General features: G+C 31.9%; 2 protein-coding genes across 2 annotated transcripts; both read right to left on the bottom strand.

Annotated features, from left to right (window-relative positions):
• Positions 1-725: 725 nt before the first annotated feature.
• TRIADDRAFT_55943 (uncharacterized protein) lies at positions 726-1343 on the bottom strand (the record flags this gene model as incomplete). Its single annotated transcript, XM_002111635.1, has 1 exon — positions 726-1343. One exon carries the CDS (start codon positions 1341-1343, stop codon positions 726-728), a length of 618 nt encoding a protein of 205 aa, XP_002111671.1.
• Positions 1344-1806: 463 nt separating this feature from the next.
• Positions 1807-11848, bottom strand: TRIADDRAFT_55942 (uncharacterized protein; the record flags this gene model as incomplete). Its single annotated transcript, XM_002111634.1, has 25 exons — positions 1807-1864; positions 1975-2025; positions 2142-2209; positions 2766-2807; positions 2926-3052; positions 3133-3221; positions 3483-3549; positions 3647-3728; positions 3878-4028; positions 4668-4770; positions 4955-5061; positions 5233-5359; positions 5473-5543; positions 5683-5803; positions 5922-6006; positions 6096-6263; positions 6653-6755; positions 6914-6982; positions 7128-7307; positions 7418-7527; positions 8270-9802; positions 9922-10440; positions 10552-10908; positions 11496-11578; positions 11799-11848. The coding sequence occupies 25 exons, from the start codon at positions 11846-11848 to the stop codon at positions 1807-1809; spliced, it is 4521 nt and encodes a 1506-aa protein (XP_002111670.1).

Here is an 11848-nt window from a genome sequence, read left to right as displayed (position 1 = left end):
TTGTTATTATGAGCTAATAGTTTTATAGAAGCTAATATATATCACAAATTGATATTACTATTTGACTAAGCGAGTTATTAATACTTTAATTACAGTATCGGTGTCAGGAATCACAGATAATTCAATGACTTCCCTGACGGTGTTCCTTACGCATACATGAAACATTTCTAAATTGGAATACATATATTGTTTTGACTTATGAATTCGTGCTGATATTTATCAAATGGCAGGTAAAATTTGGTTAAGAACGCCATTTTATTTTTTTGATAAAGAATCAATACAAAATCAGTTTGATAATGAAGCTGGTGATATTAATTCTAAAATATGTTGGCAATTAAAAGTAAAGTTCTGATAATTCGTTTCACTATGAAGTTAGTTGATCGTGTGTAGCATTTTCACATATAAATATTAAAAGAATGCATAAATAATTAAATTTAACGTATTAGATTTAAGTTAGGCTAATAATTATAATCGATGTTTAGATTAGGGTATTGCCCTCCCTATTTATAAATGTTATTAATATGTCTTGTTGAAATAGTTAAAATTTATAAAACAAGTAATTTCACTTGAAAATAAAGCTGTAGGAGAGGAAATCGCTTCTGGAGGAGGCAAGTTTACCGTTAAAAGTTCAAGTTTTATTCTTAAATAGAAATAATATAACTGTAAATATCGTAGTCAATATAAATTCCATGTGAGCGAAATACTTAAAACTGATTAATAACCGGCTACAGTAACATCTCTTCATCGAAAATATCCGTTTTACTGACATAATTCGCTGTTGTATTGTCAGGATTCGCTTCTGGTTGATATTTCAAATCGTGATTAAGTAAACGTTGATGGTCGCTATTTTTCAACTGGTCCTCACGATTGGGCCGGATATCAACATCAGGAGCGGAAGTAGAATTTGTATATGGCGGTGAAGATGATACGTTGTGAAAATGATCTTGATTATTTGATAACGATTTTTCTGTAATTGCATCCACTTGCGGCTGAATTTCAGAATCCTCGAAAGTTTGATTGATGATGCCGTGATGGTCAGTTCCTTCTAGCGAATCTTTAACATCATCCACTTTATCGTGATTATTCGCGGCGCATTTTTCAGTAATTGTGTCTTGTTGTGGTTGAATGTCGGAGTCATCATAGGTATGATTGATGATGCCGTAGCGGTAATTTTCTTGTAAATGATCATCACGTTGTGGAATCTTTGCATCAGCGACAGAAACAGCAATTGCGGTCGGTTGCAAAGATGAAATGTCTTCACTTTCATAGTCGGAATAAACTTTCATTGCAGTTAATACAACGGGTTGCGTAGAATCCAAATTGTAGCTTTCCAAGGTAGTCATTTTACTGAATTTAGGGCTGCTGACACTAGAATAATAAAAAATTTGAATTGAATCCGCTTGTTTTATCATGCATTTAATGAGCTAAATTAATTACAATAAAAATCTAGTTTTGCCGTCAATGTTAAGAAGGAAATAGCGTAAAGGATCTTAAAATCTAGAATTGATAATCTGCTATATAGCTACAAAAATTCGACATTAATAGAATCACTCCAAAGCGAACCATATATACTAATTACAAATAATACGGTTACTTTTAGCAACAACATGTACGTGATATTAAAATTCGTTACAATCTCGATCATGTTCGAGTCTAAATTACGCAGATGATGCAGTCTATGTTAGTTTGTTGAGACAATATCTATTCAGAAGAGTCGTTAAGGGTACAAATAGTCTAATAATAACAGATTCATATTTATTTAATATGAAAATTAAGCTGCATATTATTTTTTGAGTATTCTCCATACTAAATTAAAGTATTTACGTCTCGTAATTGTTCACCAGATAATAAGCAAGAACTAAAGCTAAATAAATGTTACCGCCATGAAGATGAAATAACGTATATAAATAAATAAATCAAGTAGATCTTGCTTTTAGTGAGTTACTCCACGTCAGAGATCTCATTATTTCATACCTAGGCCTTGATTGTGAATGTGAAGATTCTTGGGCGTTATATTTTTTATGGCTATAATAAGGAGATAAATTGAAGTTATTAATTTCAATCTTTCAAAGGAATAAATAGGCCGATAGGCCAATCTTAATAAGCATAAAATCATTTCACGTCGAAGACATCCAATATACCTGATTTTTTTCTTACTGAGCATGAACCTCCTTCCTTTTCTTTTCGATTTATTGTAGGCTTCTTTGATCTGTGACAAAAAATTATATAGCAGTAATTTCAGTATTTTAATTTTAAATAATATTTTTAGGTTCGTTTTGGGAGTAATTATTCTATACGCGAGATTTTATATGGTCAGCATTTTAGGTGCTGCTGACAATATTCGTAATTACTAATAAAGAAATGAGGACAGCATTTTTAGAATCTGCAAATAGTTGATAACGTATTGATAAAATAAATATTCCTGGATCATCTAAAGATCAATATTAGCGATTCGATTTATAATACTCGGCTGATGTGATATATTACTAACACATGCAGAACTAGACGTAATAACGCTATTTAGCTAAAGCTTTAAAAGTTAATAGTAGTATAGAATACGTATTTTCGAAACCAGTAAGGATTAATGCCTCAATACACGTGAGATCGTCGACTAAAGTTAAAAAGAAAGTATTACGTCTGAAGTGACGGTAAAAATTTTAAGCCTGGATTTACTAGGTTTATATTTCGGGCTATATTTTATAATGACTTATTTAGATTCTAATTGAACTAGATAACTTTTAGTCAATATGAATTTGAGATCTTACCTTTTTGCTTAAAAGGCAGTGAGTGAAAAAGATATAGACACCCTAAGATTAAAATGTTATACATCATTTTTTAGCTTTTACAGAATAATAACTTATAAATCTGATTAACTTGCGGTAGGTTATTAAACGTCAGCTATGTGTTACATTCGATTTCGTCTACCTGAATTGAGTTAGTAATAGCAAATAAATATTGAAGTACAACGCTGTCAGAAACCATGAGAGCGCAACCGAAAGACCAAGTTAAGCCAAGAATTGGCGTTAGAATAATTAGACCTCGTAAAGCAATTCTAATATGAAAAATTTTTTTGAATAAATTAGCATTTAAAGCAATTATGTGATTTATGATAAATTCTATCGCTTAATTTACCTGGCTTTTTGTAAATCTTTAGCTTCCTCTGCGACTTTTTTCGTATGGAGCATGGTATGGATGGCCAAACCACAAAATATTACATTGGCCTATAAAAAATAATATACTGCGATTACTTTTGGGTACATGCTCATTTATTTATACTCATCATTACCAAAATAAGTAAAAAGCAGTTGAACAATATCGCCAGTATATTACGTTACTTGCTGTTGGCATTTAATAATTTAAACCCAAAATAATCGTTTTAGCCAATCAAAGTAACAAATGTGAAGTAGAAAATCCTTATATCTTGACAATTTAACTATTCATAATTGAAATAAAATTACGAAGATAAATGAAGGTATTCATACCACAAAAATAATTATAAATGGAATGATGAATGCAAGAATAACCCAATTTTGAGCTGATAACCAGCAACTGTAAAAATAAATACAACTATTAGTGATAGTTCTGAAAAGATTATTATAGCAATCACATGCTGCTATATTATTTTATAAATTAATGCTATTCTAACCCTTGCGAGCTTAAATAAAATTCTACTCCTCTAACGCCACTAGTAATAGCCGCAGTAAGAATTGCAACTATAGCTGAAAAGCCTTTAGAAAAATAAGAATTATAAATAGTGATTATCGGAAATATTAAGCATAATTAATCCTAGAATATCTCATTAAGGTTGTAGTTTTTAGAAAGGGGAATTTAGATTGATAAATTGCTTTATATCCTAAGTAAGCACTTAATTATATACCTATGGATGCTGCGTGATAATAACGAAATTTTTCACGGACGTCGAAAACTTTTACCAAGATAAAGTAGATGTGAATGCCCTCAATTAGCATCCAAGAGAAAGTGGTTAAGAGCGTAAAATGTAATAAGCAAGCAAAAGCAGCGCACAATGGCTATAAAATCAAAAAAAGAAGTTGATGTATTGGTTACTTTTTGATTGAAAACGTTTCAGTACCTGCAACAGTGTCATAAAACTTGAATGAATAAAATAGAGGGCAGATAAATGAGAATAAATACCAGTAGCTACTAGCAATAAAGTCAAAATGGATAATATACGAGTATGGTATTGCAAAGAAGATAAACTGTTACATTATAATTATTAATCAATTAAAAAGGGAATATATTAGGATAGGATTATCCAAAAAATATCACTAGCAAGATTTATATTATTTATCTATTAGATAAAATAATTAGATAGATAGAGATAGATAGAATAGTCTATCACCAAGTAGGTGAGGAGCTGTGATGTCTATTAAGGACTATAAATAGAAACTTAAAATTATCCAAGACTACTAAAGTAGGATTTTATGCCGTGGTATAGGTTAACGGGAATGAATAGAATAATATATAATATTACTGATTAGTTATAAATTAGAAGCTGATAAAATACTAAATACTTAATAGTTTAAGGCATATCGACAATTTATATTCGAATAAACGTACGGTAATAAAGTTAGATCGAAATATTATTAATTATTTAACACCTAAATCGGCTGTTAACTATCAATTACAATTAATGATGTATGGAATACCTTGACATTTTTTGCTAAGTCGACGAACATTAATATCAGATTGGAGAGTAAGAGCCAAATAAATAGGTTTAAATGTATTTTATGCGTTGCATTTTTCAAAAATCTGTTATTAATTAATACATAAAAAAATTAATCTTTTAAATAATTATCATTATTGATAATGTTGAGGTGATTAATTGCGATAATTTTGGATTCGTCATATAATTTATTGCAAATTTCATCAGAAAATTTTGGATCAGTACAGAATTGATATTGAGATGATTTGCTTATACATATATATATCTCACTTCCATAAAAAGACGTAAACAGCAATAGTAACAGATAATCCAGCCACTGAAAGGCCGCAGCCAACATAAGTTATTATTTCAAGAGAAAGTTGGATAGGCGCACTAAGCTGTTAAATCAACATAAAATAGAATTAGTTTACCGATCATATTTTTTCATTCAAAGTCGTTAATTACGTCCGTTTTGTATAGTTCGCTAATCCCCATTTCGTATTGGTGCAGATCGTGTTTTTAAATCGATAATCTAGTCAACAGTATTCTAAGACATTCATAATACTTACGTTTCTTTCCGATAGACGTATTAATACAGCGAAATTAGTTAAATGATCACACTGGCAGACAATATGAGTAGAATTGAAGGATTTACTACGACATCCTTGATTTGACCAAGCCCCACTATGGATAGTTCTACATTATATTAATGCCAAGAAAAAAAATTAACAGACACTTCATGGCGAATAGGAGCGTAGATGATATTTCTATCGTGAAAAAGAATTATTCCGTGAATAGAACACACGAACCTTATAGAATAATTCCAGAATGAACAGTTAAAATTGTTAGAAACTGCGTATAATTGTTGATTGTATATTAGCTGTAAATGAGAAAATAAATAGGACTATATATGAATTTAATGTGTTAATACCTTCACGTGCATCTCTTCGTATAATTGCATAAGCAGTGTCAAATCGACTTAATTAAAATAATTTTAATAATGGCGCAAATAAAGCTACCGTTTCATTCGATAGTTTTTCCAATATATATTCAAGTGGTTCTAATAATGCTGCGGTAAGGGGCGGATAAAGAGAGGTAGAAATTACCAATGTTTGCGGAATCCAATTTCTTGAAGATGCACTACGAAATAATGTTTAAAGATAAATAAATAATGATAGAATAGAATTTGATCGAATATGACTGTAAATAATTAGTTAATAAACACAGAAACGACGAATGAAATAGAGGGAGATTTTACCTTATACTTTGATCAATCTCATCAGGCAAGAGCTCACTTAACGTTCTGTACATGAAACTGACCACCTTAATATTTGTATTATAGCCTATATGATAAAGAAATCCCGTTCAATTCATGTAGTAAAATAATTAATATTACTTTATCCTAAAAATGTACAATGTAGCTAAATCATACTTTGAAATGTAGAGGCTGGTAGTTTGATTTTATTGCCTCTTAACCAATTCTGTGAATTATTGGTCTGGAAAATAATGTCGTTCGATGGTGAATTAGCCAGACTAAAAACTCTATCGGGAAATTGATAATTTCGGTTCAGTTGTGGGCTAAAACCATAAACCTCCATGACTATAACAAATAATAATGATTCATTTAGGCATTTCATATTATCAAGCAGGTCTTGGAGATTGCCAGTCATTCAATATACTAGTCTTGTTTAAATTTTTTATATTACTAGGAGAGATAAAACATACTATGCCATAAGTGTACTTAATACCAGAAGAGATAGATAACTTATTTAGATAGAAATGCTTATAGCAACTATGAAAAATAATAAATTAACTCTTTTAAGAAGTACAATTTAAACAAATATCTTATTGATATATAACTTCTATTTCATGGTATCTCAAGTACTGGCATACTTTGTAGATAAATTTGCAAGTAAAATTAGTAAAATATACGATCTGATGAATTAATAAATGCTATAAATCGGGGAAATCAATCACTTATAAATATACCAATATTATTGGCTGCTACAATTATGGTTTGGTTAGGATTAACGCTGACTTGGCTACTAAATTGGTCCAAGTTTCGACTCAATTCTGTTGTTCCTGGTCTCGTCTTTGAATAAAGAGCAAATGATAAATAAGCAATACAGTGTTAACAGCGTAATATTAACGAGATTTAATGATTGTCGTTTTTAAATTACAAGTGGAAAGAAACTTAATTGTTACAACGAAAAATTTCAAAATTTTATTCTTTAGCAATTATTCTTTTACCTGTTGTATAATATTCCACTGATTTCGATTTTTTAAATCGATTAAATTGCTTCCTGTCCGAACAAATTCCTGTTACCAGTTACAAATAAAATATTTTACAAGATTATTTACAAGACCTCAATCGCTGGAAAACGCACAATTCAAAGGTCTAGATTCATTAAAAAGACTAATAATATATCAAAATAAGGATATATCATTTTTTCCGTATTCTTACATAAAGATCCCTGACAGAAACTGTTTGATTTTTGCTAACGTTAGCCACTGTATCCAAGATCGAATTCGCTACCAAGATATCACCAACACTTAGGCTTTTATTAGCTGGCGTTTCAGTGATATTTTGTAATTTACTTAATATGTCGGTTATGTTATTACTGCTATCGTTTAATAATGATGCCTATTGAAGTGTAATTTGGGATTTAAAGAAAAAATAGACACTGTTATCTACTTAAGATAGCGTTTTAATGCCATTACATCAATCACATAGATCGAAATGATGTACACTACCTCTTGTTGCAAAGAAATGAAGCTCTGACTAGGGCACTGATTAGTAGATACTTGATCCCATCTAGACCTATTTTCAGCCTCAACGAAAATGCATGCACGGCTAGCGTTTCCTGAAATAGTCCATACAATATTAGTTCAACAAGATGTTAAATTTTTATCTGCTATCAGATTAGAGAAGGATGTAGGATCTGTATGTGATGTTAATGCCAGAAAGCTAAATTGATTTTCAAACTAATCAAACAATTCAAATAGATCTATCATAAATTATTGATATCGTACAGGATTATTTATCTTGGAATTATACGATGAGAAGAATAATCTGTTTGTGCAAATTCTTAATTGGGGAACTAATTAATGAATACCGAGTCTAGAACTGTTTTCAGCCTCAACGTAAAAAAGATGCTCAGCTGGTATTTTCCGAAATAGTCCATACAATATTAGTTCAATAAGATATTAAAGTCACCACTGCTATAAGATTAGAGAAGAATATTGCATCTGGAAGTACTGTAAATGACACGCTTAAGCTAAATTAATTTCAAACTACACAAACAACTCGAATAGATCTATTACAAACTACTGAAATCGTACAGGATCATTTAAATTTGGATTTATGTGATGAAAAGAATAATATGCTTATGCGGACTACAGCTGGAGTATCAATTCGGGACTCAAAGTTACTAAGATAGTAATGATTTTGCTTTCTAATATGAAGGGAATATATACTATTTCATAAGACTTAAGTAATTTTTAAATCCGTAAAGATATTACTGCATAGAGAAGTAAGTGTTAAATCCTTATATACTTGTACGGAAATAATTTTTGTGGTGATGTTGATGAAATTTAGATACAAACCGATGGTAGATTGTTGGCATGAAACCAATGCCACCATACCAATAGATGTTTCTGGCCAAAGGTATCCATTTGCTAATTCACTTGGGCATGTCCTATTACTAGATGGTGCTGGTGCCAGAGATGGAGATGGAACAGGAGGTGTAATCGGAATTTGAGATGGAGTCAAAGATATAGATACAGTTGGAGTTTGAGATGAAGGAGCAGCTGGAGATGTAGCTGGAACTTGAGATGGAATCGTAAGCAAAGATAGAACTGAAGTTGGAGATGGAGGTGCAGCTTGAGATGTTACTGGAACTTGGGATGGAATTGGAGACGGAAATACAACCGGAGTTTGAGATAAAGTTTGAAGTTGATCTACTGCATTTGATGAGACTAATAATTGAGATGCAACTGAACCTTCGGAAGGTAATATAGACTGCAACGTATTGGAATATCGCGATGAAGTTGTAATAGTTGATGATATTGAAGATCGAGAGGAAGTTGAGGACAGAGAAGAAACTAGGCTTTGAGTCGAAGTGGAAGATTGGGATAAAGCTGTAGTTCGAGATTTTGCTGACGATGCGGATAAAACTGAACTTTGAGATAAAGCAAAGGCACTGGATAGAATAATTGTTTCGGAAGGAAATAAATTTTTAGAAGAAACTAATCCTTCCGGAGAGGATACCGTTTGAGATGGAATTAGAGTCTCAGAAAAGACCGAATTTTCCGACCGTGACAGCGTTATAGAAGGTAGCAGAATCTCAGAAAGAAATGGAGTTTGCGATGAAAGAAGGGCCTGAGATGGTACAAAGGTTCCAGGTGGGACCAAAGGCTCGGATGGAGCCGTAGTTATAGATATACTTTCTATTGAAAGTTTGGTTTCAGATGGTAAAATAACCTGGGATGGACTAATTGTTGGAAATGGAGTTAAAGTTTCCGATAGAACTTCAGATGGCTTTGTAGACTCTGATAGAACAGGAGTCTGAGAAGGATTCCGACTTGCAGGTATTACTGGTACTGAAGCTTGTGATGGCGGCGCAGTTTCCGATCGAATGATAGTTGGAAATGGAAATTCCGGTTCGATTTCCGATGGAATGATCGGTCGAATTGGAAATTCCGGTTCGACTTCCGATGGAATGATCGGTCGAATTGGAACGACCAATGATTTAGAAATTTGTGATTGATCGATAGATTGGACTGGAACTATAGTTGGCGATGCAAGTGGAGCTTCAGATACTAGTGTATCTGCCATTTTCGATGAAGCACTAGACTGAATTAAAATTAGAGTTTGCCATGGACCATTAGATGTTTCCACTACACCCGAAGGAATAACGGTCTGAAATGGAAGTAGAGTTTCCAATAGATCCAAAGTTTTAGGGGCCGCAGGGGCTTGCAAAATTTCTACCGTATGATTTTGAGATTTTATGCCGTTGTCTCCATCGTAAGAACAAGTGAAAACGGGCTTGCTGGTATTAAATGTTGATTGAGTTATATTGACTAGGATCAGCGTTGATATGGTAGCATTACTGATGATCTGAATGTTGGCTTCTTGATCTGTAAGTTATAAATTTATATTATGATAAAATTATGACATGATATAATTAGTTATCTTCAAATTGCTTAATACTTTTATTTAATACAATCTAATAATAACTATATAACATGGCGCTAACTTGTTAACGGAGAATTATCGAGAAGCCACGTAAATGTTTCCCATCCACTTGCATTACCCAGGGTATATATTACCGTACATTCTAATTGCATCGTCTGGCCTTCCAAAATACTATTTTCTCCTAGAACCTGTAGTTGATAGTCTGATATCTTGATTAAATTACCTTGTATGGAAATTGTTTGGGCTACGGTAGTAATATTGCATCTATAATTGCTGTAGACATTTAATGAAGTTTCCTTGAATATCGTTAGTGTCGTCGATACATTATCTGAATTTAAATTTAGTGTAAATCCTCCGACTGAGGTAATAGTGGATGAATTTGCAGATATCGTGCCTAACTGTTGGTTATTATTAAACCAAGTAAAATTAGTGCCTGTTAAGACGGGCATTCCGGTATAGCCGCATGTGATTTGAATTGGATAGCGTCTAGAAGCTGGTACATTGGCATTATTTAGAGATAGAGTTCGAAATGGGCTCGAGCTTTCTATATACGAAAAGTTGACCAATCTACTCTGGATATCTATAAGATATAAATTCAGATTATGTTATCCTAATAGCCACTGCTAGTGCTATACCTATTCTCTATAGTGTGAGTCTAAAAGTAAACCTTAGCAAAAGCATGAAATCTTACATAACGAATATCCCAGTCGAAATCCATGATAACCACTAACATTTACTGCAATTGGAGTAGAGAATTCAACGTACAAGTTTCGTGTGTTGAAATGGATTGAATTGGGATAAGTTTGTCCACAATAAATGGAGACATTTTGTGATAAAGGTTCTACACCGGCTGAGAATCGAAGATAATCTGAACAAATTCCTTCTACACGAGGTTTGACATCGAAATCATAAATTTTGGCTATAACTGTGAAGTTCGGTGAAGCTGTTAAACTCCAAATACATTCCAGCCCTGCAGGATAAGGATTTGGATATTGTGGAGACTGAATAAAACCAGCTACAATGGGAGATATCATAAAAAAATCTGCTCCTATAAAATTGAATCGCAACAAAACAATCGAGATTTTAAGTTAATACATAGCCAAAAATCATGCATTATTTTAACTATCTTCGAAGCCAGTTATGCTGGAATATTTAATGCCAGCATTACTGACAAGCTATAAATATTTGATGAAAGTAATCCTTGTTAAGAATTGAATAACAAGTATAAAAACAAACAGAATCGAGTTCAATTTAGAATAACTAATTTCATGGTAATGCCTTATAAATCGTTTTTAATTAAAATCATTATGACCCTATAGCGGAATGATTTTGCGATTACAGCAAGAATTAAGTAAGGATAATTATCGTATGAAAGAGTTATTAAAGATAGATTAAGGATTAAATATTCATACCATTAACTCGATGATGAGAAGACTAGAGGAGTAAGTTCAATCCGAGAAGAAAATAAAATGGATAAAACCTTAGTCCATATCATAGGATCATTTAAAAAAATTATTATGATGATTTTACTAAAATCACAGATATTGTTGATAGTTTCTTATGATTACTAAATATTTGATAAATTAAAGTTGATCTAGTCTTATATGATTAGAATGAGATGAATTTTTAACTTACCAAGAATAACATCAACAAGAGGAAGGAATAAAAATAATTTAGATTTTTGATAGCCATAACGATTAATAATTTTTTTCGAATTACTACGGTTAAGTAGTAGGAGTCAATAAAAGCAATCCAACTAAGCCCTAATAGAAAGGTGATAATGCGTTGTTATCCAAAATTCTTTTAAACAACCATTTAGGATGAATTGCGTTCTAGGAATAAGTTAATCAAATTCTCCTAAATCATAACATGATTACGCACAAGAAGAGAATCTAACAAATCATACTAGTCTGTGCAAAATAAATAAAGAAAACTAACTCGTAACGCTTGGTGTATGGAGATTCTATTTCATCAAATGAGTAACTCAT

This window comes from Trichoplax adhaerens, genomic scaffold (genome assembly GCF_000150275.1).
Source record: "Trichoplax adhaerens TRIADscaffold_4 genomic scaffold, whole genome shotgun sequence".
Classification (NCBI taxonomy): domain Eukaryota; kingdom Metazoa; phylum Placozoa; class Uniplacotomia; order Trichoplacea; family Trichoplacidae; genus Trichoplax; species Trichoplax adhaerens.
Note: the sequence above shows the minus strand (reverse complement) of the source record. Positions and strands in the feature narration are given on the sequence as shown.